We start from the raw sequence: 26,301 nt of genomic DNA, 5'->3' as shown, positions 1-26,301 counted from the left end.
CGAGACTTTATGATTCTTTAATTTTAATCAGTATTGCTAAACTGTCCTCCATTAGGTTTACACCAATTGCACTCTCTCAAACAAGGTATGAGAGAAAAGGCTTAATTTAAAACTTGTTTCCATCCATCCAAAACTATTTTTCAAAGAAATTATTCAATAAGAAAATGAGAAGACTTTAGGGGCTACACACTATAGTTCATGGATTTAATATTTATAAGATCAAATTCCCCTCAGAAGGTTTGATTTCTTGAGTAAATTTCACAGGAAGGGTGATAGCAGCAGAAGTTTTGATAGGTGATATTTCTATTCATTGTTATTTAAATTGACATAAAATTTGATACAACTGAGAACTATTTGGCAGTTCAAATAAAGAGACAGAAAACATTCATATTCTCTGTTATGAACTGAATTGTGCACTCCCTGACAGTGTTTGCAGATAGGCCCTTTAAAGAGGTAAATAAGGTTAATTGAGGTCAAAAGGCTGGCACCCTAATCCAATAGGACTGGTGTCACTATAAGGGGAAGAAACACCAGAAATGCACGCACACAGTGACAGAACTATGTGAAGACATAGCAAGAGGGCAGTGTATGTACACCAAGGAGAAAGGCCTCAGGAGAAACCAGACCTGATGGCACCTTGATGTTGGACTTCCAGCCTCTGGAACTGTGAGAAAATAGTGAACTCACAAAATCAAATTTAAGCCACCCAGTCTGTGGTATTTTGTTATGGCAGTGCTAGAAGACTAATACACCTTCTAGGGAAGCAATATTCTAGGAATTTAGACTAAAGAACAAAAGCTATATGTTCAACTGTGACTATAGCCTCTTAATTAATCATCATAAGAGATTGGCAACAGCTAATTGTTATATTCTAGCACTTTTGGTCCATTATAGTACATAAATAATGAAATGTTATCTATCCATTAATCATATTAATATGAATACTTTTCAGCCTCAAGGAAAAGTACATATGAAAAATGTTTCATCTTTTAAAAGTTTATGTTTGGGAAGATGAAAAAGTTTTAGAGATGGATGGTGCTGATAGTTGCACAACATTGTGAATGTACTTAATGCCAAAGAACTGTATACTTTAAAATGTTGAAATAGTATATTTCATGTTATGTATATTTTACCACAATAAAAAGGTAGAACACAAGTTACAACATACATTACAACATATATAACACTAACACATATGTTAGTGTTAATAAGTGTCAAGGTTGGAAAAAGACAAAACTAAAAACAATGTGTTTGGTAGAATCATCTGTAGAAAATGTTTCTATTTTGTTTCACATCATTTAAACAACATTTCAGTTGATAATTTAGCAAACTGTCAATTACATACGTGTTTGTGTGTTCATGTGCACACATAAAAACAGATCTGAATGATATACAAACCTTTAACAATGGATATCTCTAGGGAAGAGGGAAAAAGCATAGAAATTTGTCCATATGTTTCATTCTTTTTATTTGTATGTATGATGGTTTCAATTTAATAAAAGTATTCTAATACCTGAAAAACAGAAATAACTCAAAAATTTCTTTAAAACCAAACCTTAAAGGGATACAAACAGAAACAAATAATTCTATCTATATAACTAAGTATTAACATAGCCACAAAAAAAAATTTAATTCAAGAACATTTTTAACACAACATTCTGACTGGATACTTTTTTCAGATAGTTTTTATTTCTTTGAATTTGTTGTTTATCAGGAGTGACTGAAATAAAAAATATAACTGAGTCCCACCATCATCATGGAAATGACTTTGAGAAAACTGGTCAGATGAATATTACAGCTTCCCGCTTTCAACCAGTAAATAGTTGCCACTGATAAATAGCCAGCCAGCTGTCTATAAAGAATGCCCAAGATATGTTACATAGTACAACATGCGGGTTCACAGGGGGTGGGGGGTAATAAATAATTTATGTGAACTTCCTGATTTCATCACACAAGACAAGAGCAAAGCGCCAGCCATCGTCTGAGGACATGGATCATGCACCCCTGAGAAAAGCTTTGCCGCCTTCGGCACAAGCGCTCTTCCTCCAGCAGCCAAGCACCCTGTGTACATATCAGTTCCTTTGCGCCCTGGCTGTATTGCCATGCAGCACACACAGTGTCAGATGGATAGGAAGTCACCCACACGGTACCAGCTGCGGAGACATGGGTGTTCTGGAGATCTGGGAGCATTCCCTTTGCAGCGGCATAGATGCCGAAGCAGGCAGCTCGGTGGATGACAATGCCCTGCACAGACACACTGAAGCCTCTGTACTGGCCCTCGATCCTGTCGGATTTGGAGATCTTAACCAGGCTGTAACTTAGGCCTTTGAATTCCCTCTCAGCTCCAGCTTTGCCCACATCAGCTGCTAGACAGCATGGGCAAAATCAAGAGGACACACAGAACGTAAGGGGGTGGCCCCAGCTGCACCACCTGATGCCAATTTCCCTGCAAAGTAGCCTGCATTTATCTTTGAAGGCAAAGTTGTGAGCCTGGGTGGGGAAGGGTCTGGTTACCAGCCAGGAGGACGGAGCTCCCTGCTCCTTGGGGATGTGACCCATGCAGTCTATAATGCCCTGGCATTGCTTATCTGCGGGAATTTGCTTGCTGACATGCTGCACCTGCAGCAGCAGCTCCACCCGCTCCATGGGTGCCGCCGCAGTCTTGGAGATGGCCAGAGCCTCTCCACCTGCCAGAAGTCTGTGGCGAAGGGCACAGCAGCATCTGTCACGTTGATAGGAAAGAAGAGGCAGGCAACTGTGGGACTGGGCTTGTAACCAGCTGGGGCTCGGGCTCTAGCTGACTGCATACTCTTAATGAAAGTTAGTACAAGGACCAAAGTATTGTAGAAAAATTTAAATTTTTACACAGTAGTTCTGTTGTTGGAGACATTGACATCGTTTATTCTGAAACTTTTTTATGTGTATTGCAAGATAGGGTAAATGAATAAATAAGATGCAGGGTTCTCACTCTGGGAGAAGGAGATACAAAGATGAAACAAGAAAAAGAAAAAACCCTGTGGTGCTGAGTTAGAATGGGGAGGGGAGGGGAGAAGAAATCTAACCATGTTTCCCATCTCTGTCCACTGAAAGGGCCTAGAAGTCACGATACTCTAGTAGCAAGACTGGGCCAAGCATCCAGATCTGAGCTGGGACAGGGGAAGGATATGAACCTGGAATACGTTATTGTGCAAAAAGTGAGGAAGTGCTCAAAGAAAAGGACCACGAGCCAGGCTAAAGGCACCCCACCCCCACTGGCCAGATGAAAAACAACTTGAGCATCAAAAAGAAAAATGGAAATACTACATCAGATTTTAAAGAGAGTCCTGGGGTTAAAAGCGGGTACTACTAAATGCAATGTCCTTTACAAATGAGTGCCAAGTAATAAATGTATGAGAACTAATAGCTAGAAAACCAGCATTTTACATCCACCAGCAAAATAAATCATTCAGCAGGAATCATCAATTGATGCAAAATCACAGGATGAAATTCTATTGCAGAACAGGACATTCGTGTGGTCTCAGAGTATCACCGTACAGAGGTTACTACAGGGAAAAGTGCTTCTGTCACAATGGAAAGAGATGCAGTCTCCACCCTAAGTGATTGCATGCTTCCTGCCAAACGCATTCGACCTGAATCCTGTCATGAGAAAACAACGGGGCAAATCTAGAATAAAAGACTAGAATCTAAGACAAATGACTGGCCCTAGGAGGTGGGCTCAGTGGTTAGAGCGTCGGCCGGCGGACTGAAGGGACCCAGGTTGGATTCCAGCCGAGGGCACGTTACCTCGGTTGCAGGCTCGATCCCCAGCCCAGATCGGGGTTCGTGTGGGAGGCAATCAATCGATGTCTCTCTCACATCGATGCTCCTCCCTCTCTCTTTCTCTCTCTCTCTCCCCCTTCCACACTCTCTGAAAAGCAATGGGAAAAATATCATCGGGTGAGGATTGGAAAAAAAAACAAATGACCGGACTACTCTTCTAAAATGGCATTCCTAAAAGCCCCTCAAAAAAACAAAAACAAAATGAGGAACGAAACGAGGGAAGCTGCAGAGTGGTGCTGCATGAGGTCAGGAGAGGCTACAGAGACAGGACAACCCCACTGGATCCTAGGACAGGACAGCTTCCAGGGCATTTGGGGGAATCTGAATGTGGACTGTGGTCTAAACAACAGTAATTTATCAGGATTAACCACCAAGGGTGTCTCACACACACACACCCCTTTCCCAGGAGCTTTGGGACACACACAATTAGCATACCTTGGCTGGGTTAATTACGATATTTCTGGCTGAGCCGTGTTCGTCTCCAGTAAAGGCCGGCTGATTGCTGAAGCCTTGCTTTACATTCACAGCGGTAAGCTCATCCTGTTCAAGAAAAGGTATTGATCAATGAGAAGGAAGCAAAAGCTCAAACGTAACCCCTCACACCACAGCCTAACGACTAACTTCGCTATACTCTGTAGAAGAGAGCAGCTGAACGCACACTAAAAAAAAAGCAAAAACCGAAATTTAAACACCACGTATAAATGTGTAGAGAGATAAAGCCAATGTGGCAAAATGCTGACAACCGTCGACTTCTGCTGTAGGATACAGGGGTGTTCGTTACACTGTCCTTTCTACTTTTCTGTAACTTCGAAAATTTTAAACTAACAAGTTGGGGGACGGTGGACAAAAATCTCCCCCACACACACACACACATAAAATCACAGAATTTTTCAACTAGAATTGCTTCTAGAGGGCCCAGTTTGACCCTTCCTTCCTTGCCAGCCCCTATGTGCACCCCTATTTTATATTCAAGAAAACTGGCGCCCTCAATGTACCCAAGACCCCATAGCAAGTTAGACAGAATGAAAGGTTCCCAGGCACAAGCTCTGTGATAACCACACGGCACAACGACCTGCGACTAAAGGGACGTCTGGAGCTTGCACAGTCCCGCCATATCCCTGCGCTCACTTGATCTGCGGCAGACGGGTGGCGGGTGTGCGTCTTCATGCCCATTACCGGTGAGAAGAGAGGCTCACTGAGCTAGTGCAGTAAGCGGACAGTGCCCACCCTGGAATACGGCCGTCCAATCCTGGACTAGGGAGAGAACTGTCCCCGACCCCATGCCCCAAAGTATAAATGCCACATGAAAATGTGGTCTAAAAATACAGAGCTACCACTCAAAGTCTCCTTAAAAAGACCTCTGCCTGGACAGATACAGGAACTTCTCTTCCCAAGGTCATACACATCAAAAATAGCCCAGGCTGCAAAAACAAAAACCTTGCCCTGCCCTGATCCCCGCGTTACAAGCCAGGTCAGAGTTGCTAAGGCACAGATGTGAAAACATAAAAGGGAAAGGCTTGAGTAAATGAAGCTACTTTCTGCTCCCCTCGCTCCAAGCCGAGAAATGGTCTCATAGCCGTTGGGATAGTGGTGTCCACAGGACAAGAATGAGAATACACACTTATTCCTCATAAGGACTTGCTGGAAGTGTGAAATGAGAAAAAAAAAAAAAAAATCAACTGACCAAAATCACCACTGTGATTAGGCAGGAAGCCTTAGAACAGAATAGTCCATGACGTGTAAGGGCCCCCTGGGCTGAGAGCCATGTAACTTAACTGTGAGAGCTCTGCCTAATACCTGGGTGAGCTTTCAAAACACCCGCTACAGAAAGTTAGCTCTATGGCAATCAAGTCTCCTCCAAGCACAGAGGATGACTGACGCGACGATCTGCACAGAAAATGAACTGCACACATATCAGAAGGCATCTCAAACTGGCTGCCACACTTTCAAATTAATTATTTGAAAATCTAGGGCAACACCACATGACGAAATTTCTGTACTCACAGAGCCTAAGGATGAAGGGGCACAAATGAGACCAGGACAGGAATGGGAAAACTGAATCTCTCTCTTTCTTTACCATCAGAGTATTACAAGAAACATTAATTGAGTAACAGCACATGTTTTTACTAAAAATATGTTCTGGCTTAATCAAGAGGAAATGTGTGAGGCTTTTAGGGCCAGTTAGTTTCATTTAGTGCTGCTTAACTTTCTATTCTAAACACACACCAGCTCAGTTAGCTGCTTGTCGTATGTGACTGCTGAGCACTGGCCTCGAAGGCATGCCCTGCATGCGTGCACACACATGCACACATGCAAACACACATCCCCAGAAGGAAAAGAGCATGGAGCCATGGTTATACACCTGTCAACCACATCAGGCTTTGCTCAACTGAGGATTCGCCCAGGTGCTATCAGGAGCCTTGAATTCTGAGACTTTTTAATCTGGTATCCTAAGTAGAACAAAAATACATCCAGGATCTGACCATGACTCATTACCACCAGAGGTCAAGACCGCCAGCATCTTGTGCTTGGACGTTGCAGTAGCTCCGAACTTGGCTCCAACCTGGCCTCTGCCTTGCTTCCACCCTTGCACCCTGAAGGCCGTTTTCAACACAGCAGCCACAGGATTCTTAAAACACTCCTGCTCAAAACCTGGCTTAACTCCCCAACTCAGAGTATAAGCAAAAGTCCTATGATAGCCTACCAGTCCCTGTGTGGCCTGGCCCCTATCACCTGACATCATTCCTAACCACACTCCCCTGCGCCCACTCTACAGCAGCCACACGGTCTTGGCTCTCGCTGCAGCTCCTCCAGTATGCAGGCTGGATGTTCTCAAGCCTCAGGGCCACTGCACTGTCTGTTCCCTCTGCCTGGACTGCTCTTTCTCATGGTATCCACGTGGGCAATTCCACAACCACCTAAGTCTTTGCTCAAATTTCACATTCTCAATGAGAAATTTGGATGACCCCATTTAAAACAGGAACCCCTCATCCTACTCCCTTCACCCTACTCCTAATCTTCCAAGAATACACAGCACTCATCACCTAACACACCATGGAATTTTCTTACCACGTGTACTGTCTGTTTTCCCTACCGGAAGGTAAGGTCCATGAGACCAAGGATCTTTATTTTGTCCACAGATGCATGTCAAGCACATAGAGCTGTGCCTGGCACACAGCACGAAGCACACAGAGGCATTCAATAAGTAGCTGTTAAAAGAATAAATAAGCGCCCGGCTGGGCGTGGCTCAGCGGTTGAGCATCGACCTAGGATCCAGGAGATCGGGGTTCGATTCCCGGTCAGGGCACATGCCCGGGTTGCGGGCTAGGCTGCCGATCAATGAGTCTCTCATCATTGATGTTTCTCTCTCTCTCTCCTCCTCTCCCTTCCTCTCTCTGAAATCAATAAAGATAATATTTTTTTAAAAAAAGAATAAATAAGCAAATGATAACCTGTTTGAATACTTAACATAATTAGCATATCCTGAATCACTACCCCATGACTCTGGGGTCTGTAATGTCATCTGTATTGGTAAATTAATTCAACAAGGAGGTTGTGTTAACGCTGTGGCACCTACATAAGCAAACCAATCTAAGCCTCTAAATGCCTCAAGGCTAGGACAGCAAAACCTAAGCACAGCCTATCATAAAGAGCCAACAAGGGCTTAAACCACAGACAATCCATCATTTCCCTGCTTGGCTTCTGTCTTTTCTCTATAAAGGTTTTTCCCCAGCTGCCAACGATGGAGCACTTCTAACCATTTCCAGTTTGTGCTGCCCAATTTGAATCGAGTTTTGCTCAAATAAATTCCTAAAATTTTAATATGCTTCAGTTTATCTTTCAACTGTTCTGATGTCAGATATGGGACCCAAAGGAGACCCCCAACAACCCCCAGGAGCAAGGAGCAGCCAAATAAGGCTGCCCGCTGAGCCCACTAAGCCTTCTCCCTGCGTCTGGAGTGAGCAGGTATCAAAATGTTTGCATTTAAAAGAGCTCTCCGAATTTATCTGAAGATAAAGAAAGCATTTCTTTCTTCAGACTGGGTCTGAGTCAGCCAACTTAACAGAAACTGGACTGGGTCCAACTTAGAACCCAGCCTGGTTCTGAGGTTGGACTGGGTCCAACTTAACTGAGGCGGGACTGGGTCCAGTGGGCGACCTCGAGTCACAGGAGGGAAAAGACAAAAAGGATTCCTCTTACTCCGAACAATCTGGGGCTCCTCCATGTGGGGCCCAGTAACGATATGTATAAAAACTACAGGCAGAGAAACTGTTTTTCTGAACCAGTGGGTTAACCTTACCAAAGATAACCTTGAATTATCTGGGCCAAGTGGGGAACTTTTAACCTAGATAGACTCATCCATTTATGAGATGCTCCAGGGAAAAAAAGGGGTCAAATTTCCCCCAAAACAACAGGACAAATTTTTATTGCTATGCAGAAGCTCCTAAGAAACTAAATGAATCAAAAAACGCCTCTTTAAAAGAGTCTTTACAAAAGGCAAATAGAAGCTTAAACAACGAGCTGATGGAGACTCTAAAAGGAAGTGTACAGTGACTAAACTTGAACCTGGTTGCTCGGGCTGCCTTCCTTCTATCTCCTTTCTCAAAATATTCTGACCCTTCTCAGACCTTCACTCAGCTGTCTTTTCACTCTGAAGATGAGCTAGAGGTTTAAAGAAATGCCCTTTAAAGGGAGGCCCTCTGCTGAGCTGGAACACCAGATGTAACCATGCTTTCTCCACGGTCAAAGGCTGAACCTAGGGCCATCGAAGATTTCCCAAATCCTAAAGAGAATCCTCAAAAATTCCATGAGGAATTTAGAATTTTAGTAGGAACTTACAGTCCAGGACTCCCGGGTCTCTACCAATGATGGCTGGCTAAAGCCCATGGGAAGCTCCCAGGAGTGCTACAATAGACCCATAGCCTCACCGCTCTGCCAGGGAAGGCCCAAAACACACCAGAAAATTTGCCCCGGGCACACTTTAAAGTACTCATGAGCTATTTCCTCAAAAGACTGACTGGTCCATTTCAATACGGCAAACAACAAAATAGGAAGGCAAGATTGGCAACCCTTTTTGTGAAGCATTCTGGGCTTTCTTCATTAAACGCCCTGACTTCCTTCTTCAACCCTGGGCTCCGGCTGAACTGGGGAAGACGCCTCTCCTGCTGAATTAACAGCTCTCGCTGAGCATTTTGAAAAAACCCAGGAGCAAGATGAAATTCAAAAAGCCGACAAACGTATTGCCCTGCAGTTACAACATTTCAGGCCAGAACCTAGACGTCCGCCACTCAGAAATGCTGGGCCCGAAATGCCATCCTTAATTGTAAACTGGTAACCAGGGCACCAGGAAAGAGAGTGCCCCCTGCTGAGCCCCTCATCTCACAGACCTCCACCTATTAACCCAGATTGTTTTCCATAGGGGGAAGGCTTTAAACATCTGATTACCAAAATTAATAATAAGCATTGATGGGGCTCGGAGGAACCCTCCAGTAAACCTCCTTACCCGTGATACCTTCTAACCTCCATCATAAGCACGGCCATCTGCCCAATCCTGCTACCCTTGCCGACGATGGATGAGATCACCGTAAACGCAGACTCTGTGTCACCGTTACTGACCCCTCACAATGACTTGCAGGACACACTATCAGAAAATCCTGACTGGACAGTATCAAGCAGGATATGCTGTGGCAACTCAGTATGAACGACTGGAAAGGGGACTCCTTCCCCAATTTAAATCTGCTCACCGAGAGGGCTTGTCAGCTATCCAAGGGAAAATCAGTAAACATTTGTATCGCTAGCAGATATGTCTTTGGGTGGCCCGTAGCTTTGGAATGTTGTAGAAATTTATTTTGACTGGGGTTCCTCACTTCTGCAGAACCCCAACAGAAAATGGGCCTCCAGTAAATGAACTGCTCTGCCATTCCACTGCCTAACCAAATTGCAATTATTAAAACTGAAGTTCACACAAGAAAAACAGGGCCTGAGGATCCGGGAAATGCTCATGCTGACTTCCATGCTACGTCAGCCAGCACTAACGCTGTTCCCACAAGCAACCTGAACGAACTCCGTAACACTGATTCCAAAAAATTATTTATGATAATTTAAATGAAAAGCAAATTCAGGCACCCAAGCTGGAGCAACAATGTTGGAAACAAGAAGGGTCACAAATTTAATACAGGGTGGGGCAAACGCAGGTTTATAGTTGTGAGTACATGAAACAGAGTTTATTCTTGTATTATTATTTATTAATTACTGTATTATTTTCCATAGGAACTGTAAACCTACATTTGCACCGCCCTGTACTAAACACAGATTCACTAAGGGCCCAGACAGTTCTTTCTAAATCCTGAAAAATGATGCCATTATTAAAAGCTCTGCATTCTGCAACTCATCATGGCACAGATAAAATGATCCAAATTATGAAAAAGTATTGGTGGAGGAACTGCTCCAAGGTCACAAAATTGGTTTACAATCAATGTCAGATCTGCAAACCCGCAGCCCTGGAAAAGAACATCAAGGTATTAGGTGCAGCATTCCCACCACCTACTGGGCCATCTGAACACTTACAAACAGGTTTCATCCGACTGCCTCCCACGTGGGTTATTATTGTTCTTGTCATTGTTTACATGTGTCAGGATGGACTGAAGCCTTCCCATGGGCTGACACCACAAACATAGCTAAGAAACTTTTAGAAAATATATTTCCTTATTAGGGTGTCCCCAGAAAATCTCTAGTGATAGAAAAACTCATTTTACTGGACAAATAATTAAATAAGGTGCTGCTGACACACTGGTATTACCATTGTCCCTGCCATCCTCAGTCATCTGGGAAAGTTGAAGGGACAAATGGTGGCAAAACTAAAACTAGCTAAGCTAAGTGAATCGGCTGCCCTGGCCAAAAGTTCTACCACTGGTTTTGACGGCAATTAAACCAACGCCTATGGGGAAGTATAAATTAACACCTTACAAAATAGCAACAGGAAGACCTATGCCTTTGATCATACAACCACATGTTTTTCCTGTACTCATAAATTCTGACAGGACTCAATATTGTAAAGCTTTATTATAGCTTTATAATAAAGCTATAGGTTTATTGTAAAGGTTTATTTCCACCAGGTAAATGAAGCTCTCTGGGATCTTTCCTCCAACAGAGAGTTGAAACTTCCACAACTCAGAACCTAGACAGTAGGTCTTCTGAAAACGACACCTAAGAAAGACTGACCTGGAACCTGGTTGGAAGAGACCATACCAGGTCCTCCTCACTACCCAGGTGGCAGCCAAACTTCAGAGATTTGAACCTTGGGCCCATCTCTCCCAACTGAAAAGGGCTCTCCAGACTCATAAAACTGCACAGCCAGAGATCTGAAGTTAAAACTGGCCAGGGAGATGTCTCCCCAGAAGCAGACATCTCAAGGTAAACAGGTCTCCCAAGACCATGGATCAGGACTTTCACCTCCAACACAAAAACTTTACATTTTTGCCTATTTGCTATCTGCTTTTTCTCTCTGTTAATGGTTGGGAAGACAACACCTTAATTAGGAGTTCTCCAACAGCAGGAAACTTCACTGCTGAATTTACTGATGGTCAAGCTAAATAACCATGAGTACATGAAGGGAGGGGCCCCTTAGTTCACCCTATGAGCAATTTCACTGGAATCCCAAATGCCACTGTATGCCTGAATTGTTCTGCAGGTCCCTTTTATAAAGTTAAAACACTGAATCCACATACCTCCTTTCCTTACCTCAATTTATCCCAACCCTGGGATGGGAAAACGAGATGCACTGAATATGTACATAAAAGATACAGGCGGCGTAAATCAGGTCACTTGTAGGCTTGCAGTCAGGACCATATATTTAGATAGTCTTCCAATATGTGATAATACCATATTTGAGTCTTGGTTGAATGATGCTAACACACTGAATTTCCCCAAAACAATGGGATTATTTTATTGATATGCTAATACTTACAGGGGAACTCTATGTACACCTCCCAGCTACTCCTTTTTATGTGGAGGTTTGGTAAAGGTCCCTGTGCTTGGGCAACTCAGTCTTGAGAGCTGGAGGAAGAAAGGACAATGTGCTCTTGCTGTATTTATTGTTCCAGTGTCCCTTCATGACACCTCAAAAACTCACCATTGGTCCATTCCCTTGTATTTATACTATTGACCAAAAAGAAGTTTACCAGCAGATATTAACCCCTCCAGATGGGCGTCATTTGGACAGTCCCTTCCTCTGTGGCTTGGAGTTGGTACAAACATGATTATAGAGACTTAACTCTGGCAACCACTGCTGAGTCCACTCCTAAGGCCATGGCAAGACAACAAAGTTCCTAGGCTCGCTTGCTAAGTTGGTTTCAGATAATAGAATTGCTCTGTATTACTTGTTGGCTGAACAAGGAGTCTGTGCCATAGCAAATATCTCCTGCTGTACCTGAATCAATACCTCTGGTATTACTGAAATGCAATAAACAAACAAACAAATAACAAGCTATGTGGCTAAAACAGGTTGATGCCTCATCAGGTACATATCTGATTTATCTGACACCTGGTTTGGTTCATGGGGCCCTGGCTAAGAAGTACCATCCTCCTAAAAGTCATCATTGTAACCTCCCTGGTGTGCTGTGTTCTCTCAGATTTAAATGCATGTTTGCAGCCATCAACAACACATCAGATGGTCTCACAGCACTTAAGAGAAACAGAAACAAGATGAAAAACAGGATAAACAGCAAAAGCAACTCTTCCATGAATCTGACATTGTAACCTATGAGTTTCACGGTGAGAAAAGAGCAATTTAACTCTGAGAGTGGCATTAATACCAAATTTCTGGTCAATCTCTCGGGTACAAGGGGTTTAACAAAAGGGGAATTGTTAAATTAATTAAATAAGAAGGCCCTGGCTGGGTGGATTGGTTGGTTGGAGCATTGTCCCGATATGCCAAGGTTGCTGGTTCAATCCTCAGGTCAGGTGCATGCAAGAATCAACCAGTGAATGCATCAATGAGTGGAACAACAAATGGATTCTCTCTCTTCTCTCTCATCAATTAAAAAAAAAAAATTGTAATTAATTAAACAAGGAGGCCATTCACCTGAGGTGGCTCTAATGCCGCAAAAGCCAAACCTAAGTATAGCCAATCACAAATAGCCGACTGGGGTTTAAGTTCCAATCAATCATTTCCTTACTTTGCTTCCACGTTTTCTCTATAAAAATTCTTCCCCAGCTCCCAACAATGGAGTGCTTCTAACCACTTCTAGTTTTGTGCTGCCCAGTTTAATTTTTGCTCAAATAAATTCCTAAAATTTTAATATACTTCAGTTTATTTTATTTTTTTTTTAATATATCTTTATTGATTTCAGAGAGAGGGAGAGGGAAAGAGAGAGTTGAAACATCAATGATGAGAGTCGTCACTGATCGGCTGCCTCCTGCACGCCCCCTACTGGGGATCGAGCCCGAAACCTGGCACGTGCCCTGACCGAGAATTGAACCACAAGCTCCTGGATCCTAGGTCGATGCTCAACCGCTGAGCCATACCCGGCCAGGCCAGTTTATCTTTTAACAAACCTCTTCAAAGGTTTTTCTAAATAAAAGATGATAACCACCAAAATTCTTACAACACTCCTTACAGAGATTTAAACTTGTTCCACTACACCTAGTCAATGATTTTACAATAAATAGAACCAGCAGCTGCTACTTTGCCTATCTGCAAAGGTGAGACAACTAAAACACCCAAAATTTAGGGCACACCCAGCTATTAATCAGGGTCTCATTCCCAGCCGTGTGCTCTGGGCACGAGATCAGCAGTGCCAAATCTTTTCCAGTAAAAGGATTCCTTGTTAAAGGTTTAAAATTTCCCACTGTATGACATGGGGAGTAAAAGAAAGTTTTGGGTTTGTGTTTTTTTTTAAACATATCTTTACTGATATCAGAAAGAGGAAAGGAGGGGGGAGAGAGAGAGATAGAAACATCAATGATGAGAGAGTCACTGATGGGCTGCCTCCTGCACGCCCCCGACTGGGGATCGAACCTGCAACCAGGCCATGTGCCCTGACCGGGAATTGAACCCCGATCTCCTGGATCCTAGGTCTATGCTCAACCACTGAGCCATGCCCGGCCAGGCAGAAAGTATTTTTAATAACTTGGGGAGAGGGAACAACAATGAATTCGGAGAATTTTAAATGTATTTGTTCATCATTAATAGCATGGAGGGAACATTATATATAACACATGAGGTACCTGACTTTACTTCGCCGAGAGACAATGCCAACTGAGCGTATATATCACAACTGTGCACCAGACCAAACAGCATATGGATTTCAACAGGTCAAAAACATCATTGGTTCAAACGTAACCTCAACATGGAAAAACAAGGACTCTCACACCTCTTATCATTGGTTTCAACTAAAATAACAAGCTTTAGAGCAATGCTAGAGAGACAGATGCCAGAGACAAACAGAAACAAAAGCCTAGAAACTGGCCCATGTCCATATGGAAGGCCAGTGTTCACTGTGTGTTTTCATATTTAATACCGATACCATAATCAGGACTTCGATACTTTGGGTGAACTCCAAATGCATCCATAAATCTCATGCATTTATCTCAAACTTCAGAGAATAATCTTATTTTTTGGATCACTTTCAAAGCAATCTTTTAATTTCAATAAAACGTTTCTTCAGGAAAGTGAAAACATTTTGATGCTAATTTGGAGACTGGTTGAGCTCTTTCTCACTTAAGGGGGAAAAAAGGCAGTTTAGCACAATTTTCAATGACCATCCAAAAAGCAGATAAGAAATGCACAGAAACACACACACAGGTGCACACACCCCCACTTAACCTCCTCCAGGCGTCTCATCTGACTCACAGAGCATGTGCAGAGACACTCAATTTTCTTAGTCACCTACTCACACTAACAAATGAACTCAGTAACAGAACTGAACAGAAATGTACACAGGGATGGCAATGCACAGAAGTAGAAAAATGTCCCTCTCTGTGCTAGTCAAGCAGGCTGTGTAAGCTGATGTCCACTCTGAAACAAATGAAACTTTAAAGAACAGCTTGGTAACTATTTTTCCTAGCCTTGTCCGCCTTTCCCTGAAAAGAACATTCTCTCAGATCCCTGTGGAAGTCTACAGATCCCAATTTGAGAAATGAGGCTATGATAATCCCCCTCATGGATGTATTTAATGGTCTTCAGGCAACACAGTTAGCAGACAGAAATGACCCAGAAGATAAGGGAATAATCTTTCTCTCCTCACACCTCATCATTAACCAATTCCATCCATACTTCTCTCAAAACATGTCTCAGCCCAACCAGGGTGGCTCAGCGGTTGAGCATCAACCTATGAACCAGGAGGTCATAGTTTGATTCCCAGTCAGGGCACATGCCCGGGTTTCTGGCTCAATTCCCATTGGGGAGGGGGGTGTAGAAGGCAGCTGATCAATGACTCTCTCATCACTGATGTTTCTATCTCCCTCTCCCTCTCCCTTCCTCTCAGCCTTTATCTCTATGAAATAAATTTAAAAATTTAAGTTAAATTAAAAAACATGTCATACATTTATTCCTTCCTATAAAATGTTACAGCCACCTCCCTAGACTGTGGCCACCATCACAGCAGGCCCTGGGCACGGCTCCTCACACACTGTCCTTCCCCCGTCCAGACTTTCACCTGAATCCATCCTGCCCGGTGGCCCCAAATTAATCTTCCTGAAACAGGTTTTCTTTTCCTCTCTCCTCTTTTCAAAACCTCAGAGGCCTTTCCACTACTTGTTTTGGGAAGGGGCTAAAGGATAGAAGCATCTAGCCTAATAGTCTACACACCCTCACTGACATCTGTGGGCCTTCTCTCCACCTGACTCAGACCCTGGATCAAAATACAATCACCCAGGACAGGCACTCAATGCCTTGAACAGCTAAGCTTCACTTCCACTCACTTTCATACTAAGTGTAGAATCACAGGCTCTGAGCGTGAATGCAAGGCCCTTACCTGTGATTGGAAACAAGGGAACTGACCTCTCTGTACCTCCGATGCTTCGTTTGAATGAGACAAGAATAACTCACAGGGCTGAGATTACATAAGATAAAGCACACAAAGAGTTTAGCACAGTGCCTGGCCCATAAAGGGCGCTATAAATGGTGGCTATTGTTACAAAAACTTAGAGCTACTTTTTATTTTTATATTTTAACTCTCGTTTAATCTACTTGACTATTGTATTCTTTACCACATACATTGTCTTTTCAACCTCTCAGCCTTACATAATGCCATTCCCATCCCCTGGAGTACATTACCATGAAATCTCCTGCCTTCCTTAAACCACAACTCAGGGCTCCCCTTCACTCAGTCAACAAATAACTAAGCATACAAGCACTTAAATAACCAAGTGCTGGGGCTTTCACAGCAAGCTAACTGCAAGTCTGAAAAGCACCCCACGGAAAAGCACCTCCTGCTCGGAGTGCACATAACAGGGTTTCAGTGGCCTGAGAGTCAAACAGGAACTTCCTGAAGAAGTGACCTTTGAGCTGAACTGAGTCAGAAATAGAGTTAACTAAGTTAGGAGGAGGACCCTTACAAGAGTAAGGTCAACATCTTACATAAAGTGATACAATATGATGAACTCTGAGAGACTGAAAAATTAGGGTTGTGTATTGTAACTCCTACAGCCATCACTAAAAAAATGCCTGTGTGAAGAGGTATAACTAAAATATCAAGAGGTAAATTAAAATTATTTTTTAAAATACTTTCAACAAGTAATAAAATGAAAACACAAATAGCAAAGTGATATACCTAAACCCAACCATATCAATAATTATATTAAAGGCTAATTAAATGTTAATGGACTAAGATTCCCAGTAAAAGACAGGGATTGTCAGAATGGATAAAAATGCAAAACCCAACTGTGGGGTGTTACTTTAAATATAAAGACAGATAAGTTGACAATAGATGGAAAAAGATAAATACAATGCAAACAATGAACACAAGAGGGCCGGAGTGGTTATATTAACATGGGTAAGGTAGGCTTCAAGATATCAAAGATCATAATGATAAAAGGGTGAGTTCGCCAGGAGGCTAACAAGCACGCATGTGTGTCCCTAACAAGTGAGGAGGAGAGGCAGGAAGAGCATGTGTGAAGGCCACAGGGCTGGGAATGAAGGAAAGAATGCTGTCCCGTCGGAGCAGAAGGCAGGCAGGTATGAGATGAAACTGAGCGGTGGGTGGGGACAGACTACACAGGTCTGTGGACCAAGCGAAGGACTCTGTCTTCATGATAAGAATGGTCAAGTGTTTTGTGCAGAGAAATCGCATCCTCCAACCTGACTCCGTCAGCAGTGTGAACAACTGACTGGAGGAGGGTCAGACTATGCGGGAGGCTGTGGGCACGGGGATAGGGACCATTCACCAGGCTCTCATAAGAGTCAGGACATCAGAGGATGGTAGTGAGGGTCAAGATGGTGGTGAGAGAAGTGGAGAAAAGGGAGGCTATGAAGGGGTATTTATGAGGGCTACTCAACAGGGCTTCTGTTGACGTGTTAGATGGAATGACGAAGAGTGAGGTTGTACGCTGGCTGGTGTGGCTCAGTTGGCTGTGTGGTCCTGTGCACCAAGAGGTCCCTGTGGGTTGCAGGCTCAATCCCCAGTAGGGGGCGTGCAGGAGGCAGCTAATCAATGTTTCTGTTTCTCTCTCTCTCTCTCTCCCCCCCCCCTTTCCTCTCTCTAAAATCAATAAAAACATCAAAAAAAAAGGGAGGCTGTCAAAAATGTCCCCCATATATCTGAGATGGTAACAGTTCAAGACAGGGTACAGGTGATCACCCAGGACAAGACCCACAAAAATCCAATATTGAGTTAATGGCCAGGTGGAAGAAGAAACACCTTCAAAGAAGACTGAGATGGCCTAGCCAGGGAGGAGGGATGGAAGCCAGGACTGCTGCACCTCAGGAGGTCTCGCTCCGCACCAAGGGAGAGAGCCACAGGAGCAAGTGCTGCTGGGAATGCAGCTGTCACCTGCATTCCCAGGGGTCTCAGTGGACCGACAAGGGCAGAGGCCAGCCTGGAAGGAGCAGAGGAAGGAGTGGGTAGTGAAGGAGACAGTGAGTACACAGGATGCTTTTGGGAAAGTATGGAGAGAGGGAAGACCTGGGACAATGGGGTCACAGGGTAGAGAGAGATCTAAGATGTGAGGATCTTGTGCTTGTTTTGAGGGCACCAGAAAACCCAGTGAAGGAAGCAGTTAAAGATAACGGTAGAAAAGGGAGATGGCTGGTAGCTTGAAGTTCCTGGGAACAAAAGTGGGGACCCAGGACCTCCTGAGCCAGGTACAGTGAACAGACAAACTCGGGACACATGGAGAAGAGTCTAGAAATAGGTCCTGCAGGCACAGTGCTGTAGGTTAAAATGTGTACCCCAAAAGGATATGTCAGTCCTAACCCCTGTGCCTGTGCAGAGGACCTTATTTGGAAATAGGGTGTCTGCAGACATCATGAAGTTAAGAAGAGGTTACGGTGAACTGGGCTGGGTCCTAATCCAACAAGGCTGATGCCCTTGTCAGAGAACAGACCAGAGAGAAGACAGGTAGAGGCTGGAGTTACTCTGCCACAGCCAAGAAATGCCCGGCCACAGAAGCTGGGGGGGTGGTGAGGGGGGGGGAGGCAAGGAAGGATCCTCCCCGAGAGCCTTCTAGGTGTGGCCCTGCCTTGGGATTGGACTTCCAGCCTCCAGAACTGGATGTATATCCAGTCATCCAGTTTGTGGTGTTTGGTCTTGGCAGCCCTGGGAGAGGAAAACATACAGGTAGGGGAGGCGGGAAGGGAAGCTCTGCTCTACCCCTCAGGGCAAGACCACCCTTCAAAATCAGGATGCAGCAAGGACCATCTATCTACAGAGTATGTGACTGAGAAAAGCAGCATCCCAGCCCTGTTTAAGCAGATACCAGCCCTGCAACACAGCAAAGGGGAGAAATTTGTTTGCATCCCTTCTAAATTAGGTGTTACTTAATAGTGGTTTGAGAAATTTAAAAAAGGAGGGGGGCCCTCCTGAAGAGGGCCCAGAGAATGGGCCAGACTGACTTAGGGGTGACAGGACTCCCCTAAATGGCAACCTAGCACCTCCCCATTCCCCCCCTCAACGTCTCTAACACGAGGGCCCTATTTGCATCAAAGCTACATCTTAAACTCAGCTCCATACTTCCACCCTCATCTGCATGGCTATTAATATTCACCCCCATCCAAACCACACCTGCAGGCCATCAATCACTAATAGTGGGACTCAGCGAAACCAAAAGTATACAACTCAACACAAAACACGTCCTGTCTTCACACACCTGTACCCTGGCCTTGACGCAGCACATTCAAGCCCATCCTCATAAGAACCAAATGGCCGTGGCAGGATGAGTGCCCATTTTACAGGGTGAGAAACTAAGGCTGAGACGTGGGCAGAAGTGAGATGCTTAAGGGGCCATGTAAGAATCAGGCCCCCAGTAGGTCCAATGTACTCTTCTAAGGCATCAAGGCCTTTGAGGAGTTAGTGTGGTCCCAACAAGCCTACACTGGAATCCCGCTGTCGTCTTCTCTGTGAAGCAGAGATACTTCCACCTTCGCATGCCCACTGTAAAAAGTGAAAACCACCTGTGAGGCGCACACCAAGTTCTTAACAAAATGAGATCCTCGTTGTCATTGTAATTGGATCTTTTGTATGGCCAGCACATAGAGGCCCAAACCACGCACATGGCCGGTTACTCAGTAACTTGCCACTGAACTGGATGAAATGCCCACCAAGGAAGACATGCTGCAAACACACACACACAGCTCGCAGATGGCCCAATTCCCCATGACAACCTCCCCCACCCCACCCATCAGTGGCCTGGGGAGACAGCCAGTCCCTCCTCTCCATTTTAAAGTGGGAGAGACTTGGCTTCAAATTACATCTAAATATACTTAGCATTTATTCCACTCTTACCTAAATTATTATATCCCATTAATTCATATTCAAATCACATCCAAGCCCAAGCCACCCTCACTATCAAACACCTGGATGTGGCTCTCAGAAAAGCTGCAGGAAAACTGCCAGAGAAAACACTTGAACCTTAGATTTGCATAATCATAACGCAGGAAGGAGGACTGGAGGTGTCCAGCACTTTAACTCGCCCAGAATTCTATTTAAGACAGTCTCAAAAGGCAGTGTTCTCCTCAGAGCACACCCTCCCACCCCCCCAACTCCCAGGTAAGGCTGCCCGGACAACTCTTGCACTGTGACCGCATCGAGTGTAAACTTCCTGTAAATCCCATTTTGCTCTTAGTACTGAATCTTCCTCCCGCTGCGCTGGGTGATCTGAGGCAGGGAGAACACTCTGAAGTTAACTGTCTAGGGAGCTGACGCACACTCACCCCAGCCTGGTCCCGCCTGTTACCCTCTGACCCCGTCTAACTCCACCCCTGACCCCACACCAGGCGCAGGCTGCAGGAAGGCACGCTGCGGGGACTTCCACCAAGAGAACTGCACGTTCCCGCACGAGAAAAGCTTGCCTGGTGAGGCGGCTGACACGGTGCAGGACAAACCAGGTAAAACGCAAACACTTACTGCCCGCTTGGGAGAAAGAACAGAAACTGGGCATATCTCTTTTTCGTTGGTGGTGGTGGAGAGTTTGTTCATTTGTTTTAGGTCAGTTGCTCGAAAACAGAGAGGCTACACCTACAATTTTGAGCCAAGAAAACAGATGTCCCCGAGTCCACCTCCGAAAATATAGCCTGAACATTAGCCTCTGGGAATACCCCTCAGCTTTCACCCTATTTATTTTCAGGAGCTTAGCCAGCCTTCCATGCAATTCTGGCGATGAACCGCCACCAAAGCAGCCCATGGGGGGCGGACACCAGGTCCTGAGGGCATGGATAGAGGTATAAACCAAAGGCACACGGGCCCTTTTGGTCAAAGCTCTTCAGTAAACCAGTTCACGCCCGAAGTCCCAGGGGGAGTGCGGAGGGGGAGTCCAAACGTTTCTCCCAATTCAGCAATCCCGCAATTCCAGACACTTGGTCAGACCACCAAAGACAGAGCCCACAAAAACGTGTGACTCTGAGGTCCTCAGGCACAGCACCTCCATCCCAGCTGCGCAGTGTCCAAGACGCCCGAGTGTTTTTCACACTCCTCTCTTCCTTCCCTTTGACCAATTTGTCACCAGCTGCCCACTCTTCTCCAGTCCTATTTAAAGCCCTGACCAGTCCGGCTCTTTTTACTTCATGCTTCGGTTACCAGAGCCGCCTCCCTCGCAGCCTCCCCGGACTCCACTCTCCCCCCACTGGATTTATGAGACATGAGCTAGTGAGATAAATCTGACAGCAGGACCTCGTGAGTTGTCACCGCCCCCTGCGCCCCAGCCTGCCGGGACTCCAGGCCTGATCTGTTGTGCCTCACTCATCCCACCTCCCAGCCTTTCCTTACGAAAGGGGGCAGCATGTCCCCACTCACTCAGATCCTGCCCTCACACCCTCCATCCTCTGATGAGGCCTCCAAGTATCCCGACCCTCTTGTCTGAACTCAGACGGCATTCTCAGCCTCACCACACAGGGCGCGAAGGCTGCCGCAGGGGCTCAGAAGCCCAACTCCATCGGTATGTGGCTAAATGACCTTGGGCAAGCTAAGTGAGCCCCTCTCCGTGCCTCGATTTCTTCGCCTGTGGAAAAGAGGTCATCGCACCCACCTCAAAGGTGTTTATGAAGCCGGCGCAGAGCCCAACATGGAAAACATTCAGAACAGCCAGCACAATCAACAGCGAGCGCTCCCATCACGGAAGCTGTAGGACATACGATCCCTCAACTTTCAAACAAATAAAACTGATACATTAGTCATTTCTCAACTGCTTTATGTGAACAAGGTGTTAATTTCTAGAGCAGCGCTCTCAGAGTGTGATCCGAAACCGGTACGGGGCCCAGCAAGGGCCGCTCAGGGGCTGAGCGGGAGCGCTCGGAAACCGGCCACCGAGGTCCCCCAGCGTCTCGTTTCTCTAGTAACTCACTTTCGTCATATATTTAGATCAGTGCGACAGATTGAAAATTAATTTTAAAAAGAAAAACGCATCCTTCACCACAGATATTTTGAGAAGCACTGTTGCAGAGGGGACAGAGAGCAGGCTTCCATTCCTCTCCTACACCCCCACACTGACTAGTGGGAGGCATCTGTGTATCGGGTACTAGGTAAACAAAAATATAACTCCAAAAACATTCTGATTATTTAACGATGACTTAAAAGTAGATCTCATATGAGAGTAATGTAAACAGTGTCTCCAATTCATAATTTTCTTTTGAGAGGGAGGTGACATTTAATTTCAAACTGACCAGAGTAAAAACAGCTCTGACCAGAAAATATTTTCCATACTGCCCACTAGCATAGCACAGTGTGTAGCGTCAAAAAAACAAAACAAAACAAACAAAAAAATGGAGCAATGTCAATATTAACCTACCTTAGGGAACTCAGAAGAAAGATAAATTATTTAGCTCAGTCTTGGACATAGTTTTGATGTCTTTACATAAACCAGAATCTTAGCAAAAAATTCCAACAACACTTCAGACAAAACACATTTTTATTTGTTTTTCCCTGTGGCCAATGCCTTAAATAGTCCTACTCTCAACAACTTCACTAGGTTAATCCCTGAATGAAATGGCTGGAAAAGGAAAGCAGCAAACTCTACTAAATTTTAATTGACAAGACGGTGTGTGCACAGCTGAGTTGAGGCACACTGGATGTGGGCTGAAGACGGAGTTTATTCTTGCTGAGGAAAATCTCTGCACCTTCAAACTGACTGGACATTCCTGTAGAAAATTCCTGGTAAACAGGGACCCCCCACAGCAGTCCTGCCAACCCCCTTTCTCGGAGTCAGCGATCCGGAACACACTATATTTAAGGCTTCACTCCCCTAGGGCCTGATCCCGAAGCCAGGGCCAAGCAGGTCCCTTTTCCTTCCAGCAGGTTTCCATCTCTTCCTCTCCCTCAACTGTCCCCAAAATCTGTAAACACATTCAAGTTTATAGATTCAATATACTCTTCTTGCTTTACTCTGAAAATGGGGTCCTAATTCCCCATCTCTGTTTCCTTGCCACTGGAAAACGCCCACATTTCTGAAGATTTTCTGATCCCTCGAGAGCACTGCCTGCTCCCTCACTGGTTTCCGCCACCAAGCTGAACCTTTCACTGACCTGCCTGTGGGCAGGACCGCCAGCCATACGTGCACCAAAGGTCCTCAACGGTGGGAACAAGGTTTCAACGCTTCCCGGCATTCCCGTGCCCTGCACTACATCTTGATTTACCAGGTTTCTAATAACCGCCAGATCCTGTCAACAAATAGTTAACTCCTACCATCTACCTCTCCTTGCCTCTGCTATCAGTGGGGATAAAAGGGACCTGCTCCCTGCCTCGTGGAACTTACAACGGCTGGGGACAGAGCAGATAAATATCAAATACAAACTGTTGCGTGCTAAAGAGCAAACCATCACTTTGCAGTGACAAACAGAGTAAGGCAAGCGGGCCACAGGAGCCACGCGTGCGAAGGTCCTGAAGAGCGAGGCTGCTAACCTAAGAGGAGGCCAGCGTAGCCAGAGCCTCGCCCCAGCAGCTCTGCCTTCAGGCCACTGTCACACAGCACCACCTCCCTGCAACCGCTCTCCTCGGAGGTCCCGCCAACAGCCAGGAAGCCCGGCGCATCCTCGGCGTCAGCCTGCTCCTCCACCTACCCGCACTCTCAACCGGCAGCACAGCCAGGGCTTCAGACAGCTGCGAACATGTCACCCAAGCCCAGGCCTCCTGCTTCCACTGCTCTACATCTCAGCCAGGTTCCCGGAGACATCTCAAATGGAAAACACTCGGAAAGGAGCGCATTCTGTCCCCCCTCCCCCACCCCCCAGCCCCTGGAAGAAACCAAACATTCTTTCGTTCCGAATGGTCTGTTTTGGGACTGCCATCAATCTTCCTACCAACAGTGAAAGCCAGTGATGCTCCACGTCCAAGACCACTGCGGTTCCCAAGAACTTTCTGACTACTAAACGTGTCCACGTGAAGCCAGAGTTCCTCCGTGTTCTTCAGCCAGAGCAACATATTGTAACAGACTGAATATGGAAGTCGATGTGAGAATCCAGGCATTAAGGAGGTTTGCAAAATGTAAAACAATTTTTACTATTTTGTTTGGAAAAATGGTTACTGTTCATAAAAAAAAAAAAAAATTTTAACATTGAATTAGTTTATTATTTTTAAATGCACTAATATGTACTTCTAAAATTTCTCAGTTTTTATTTTTATTACAGTAAACAGTCAGATATAACCTACATAAACAAAAGCTCTATGGGATCCTCAAAAATGTTTATGATTATAAAGGGGTCCTAAGGTCAAAAAGGTTTTAGCCTCACCTGAAAATGCTGGTATGTTTTTATACTCACCACCCGCTCTTCCATACTGTGTCCACCGTGCCACCCAAATAACCTCTTAAATCCTCTCTTCCTCTTTCCTCCCAAGCTCCCCAAACCCCAAAAGCCAAACAGATCCCCAATGATGCCCACATCAAGTCCTGGAACCTGTGAGTGGTACCCCATTTGGAAAAGGGGTTTTTGCAGATCTTGAGAGGAAATCATCCTAGATAATCCAGGTGGGCCCTAAAGCCAATAACAAGTGTTCTTATCAGGAACTTGCAGAAGACACAACACACAGAGGAGGCAGCCACGTGAAGACAGAGGCAGAAAAGAGACTGGTGTGGCCACAGAGAGGCCACGGCACACCTGGATCCACCAGGGGGGGAGGAAAGGAAGCGTTTTCTCCCTAGAGCCTTCGTGGGGTGCGACCGTGAAACCTACTGACACTTTCTTCGGACTTCTGCTCTCCAGACTGTGAAACAATAAATTTCCGTCATTTTAAGCCTCTGGTTTATGGTAATTTGTTACGGCAGCCACAGGAAACTAATACACCAACCACCAGGTCTGTGACCACCTAGATAGTCAGTCTTTGCCTCATTGTGACCCTCAGAGCCACTGTTCCCTCAAACGGTGACCCTTAGTCATCTAAAATCGCATTCCCTTAGCACCCTTGAATGGCACCTCATCGCCTCCACCATAACATCTAAATGCCTCAACACACATACAAAGTGCCCATAACCTGTTCCCACCTTTCTTTCCTGCTCCAACCTGGCTGCCCCACACCTACAACCCCCGACTCCCTACCCCAGGCCCACAGCTCAGAGCAAACCCCATGTTCCTTCGGGCCTGTGACCCTTGGCCCATGCTGGTCCCTCTTCCCTGAATCAATTTCCTCCCACGTTCTCAGCCCCACCCACTCCTACACATCCTCCAAGTTCCTATTCCTCTGGTGGGTCCTATCAAAAAATGGGCCACTCCTTCCTGCTGCCACAGCACTCTGTCCACTCCTCTCAAAGAACATACGAAAAATTCTATTCCTCGCTCACCAGCTGACCACATCCAATGCTCCAAGCATTCCTTTATTCTTACACTCACTCATAAAAGAAACCCTGGGTACTAGGTATGGGTTGAGCACTGTGCTCAAAGCCAGGCACACAGCAGGAAAAAAAAGTCCTGGGCCCTGTGATCACCAAGCCACAGGTGGCGAAAGGCCTGCAAGGTGCTCGACAATATTGGGTGAATGACTGAATTTGCTGGGCAGGCATATACATAGTAATGTTTCCCTCAAAACATGGAAAATAAAACCCAGGGGCTAAAGTTTTTCTTCTCAGGGCCATAGTACTGCACAAGTAAGGGGAAGCCATTAACAGAATGCCGTGTTAAGTGTTGCTCCTGGGAAGGGGGCAACTGGTACACCTTGTGTGTTTGTATCTCCAAGAAAGCTACCCAACCAATAAAAAGAAAACTCGACAGGAATCTTCCCCTACATATGCATTGCCCGGAAATGCCAATGCCAGGGCCATTTATGCCAGAGGCCATAGAAGGACTGGGAATCTTCCACCAAAACCACAAAGACAAGAGTGCCTGAGCTTCCGGGGTATTCTTCCCTCACCCGGGAAACACCACACAAGGGTCTGCCAAGCTCAGAGAAGGTCAGATGGTGAGCTGAGCAGTCCCGGCTCTCACAGAGACACTGGATGCCCTACAATGCAGAGCTATTCTCATTGCCAGGGCAACGTGAGGGTGTTTACCAGCAGCGAGGCTGTTTACAGAGGGAGGCCAAGTAAAGCTGCAAGAACAAATCAGGGCACACAAGTGCGTGGCCCAGATCTGCCTTAACAAGTCACTTTAACCTCTTTGGAACTCAATTTCCTTTTGTATTGAATGACAAAGTTAGAATGTCCCTAAATTTCATTCTAGCTCTAAACATACCTGGTTTCTCCAAAAAACAGTACAGACCCGCAGAATCTTCCTCTCCAAACAGAACAGGGCTCTCCCTCCCTTCCCAATAAAACTCTTTTTGCCAAAAGTGTAAATAAATAAAGGATCTGCTTCCACATCCCTCTGCATGGGAGAGGCCCTGGGCAGGGCTCACAGTGCTGCCTAAG

General features: G+C 45.4%; 1 protein-coding gene and 1 pseudogene across 1 annotated transcript in view; both read right to left on the bottom strand.

The window, feature by feature from the left end:
- The window catches only part of MED12L (mediator complex subunit 12L), a 319,300-nt gene that overhangs the window by 283,336 nt on the left and 9,663 nt on the right, over positions 1 to 26,301 (bottom strand). The window contains exon 3 of the mRNA XM_087818088.1: positions 4,255 to 4,359. Coding sequence (XP_087674214.1) covers positions 4,255 to 4,359 — 105 coding nt within the window. The remainder of the gene's footprint in view (positions 1 to 4,254; positions 4,360 to 26,301) is intronic.
- LOC107540019 (ADP/ATP translocase 2 pseudogene) lies at positions 1,995 to 2,807 on the bottom strand (annotated as a pseudogene).

The sequence above is a fragment of the Miniopterus natalensis genome, chromosome 6 (assembly GCF_054644295.1).
Source record: "Miniopterus natalensis isolate mMinNat1 chromosome 6, mMinNat1.hap1, whole genome shotgun sequence".
In the NCBI taxonomy this organism is placed as follows: domain Eukaryota; kingdom Metazoa; phylum Chordata; class Mammalia; order Chiroptera; family Miniopteridae; genus Miniopterus; species Miniopterus natalensis.
This window is presented reverse-complemented; position numbering and strand designations above follow the sequence as displayed.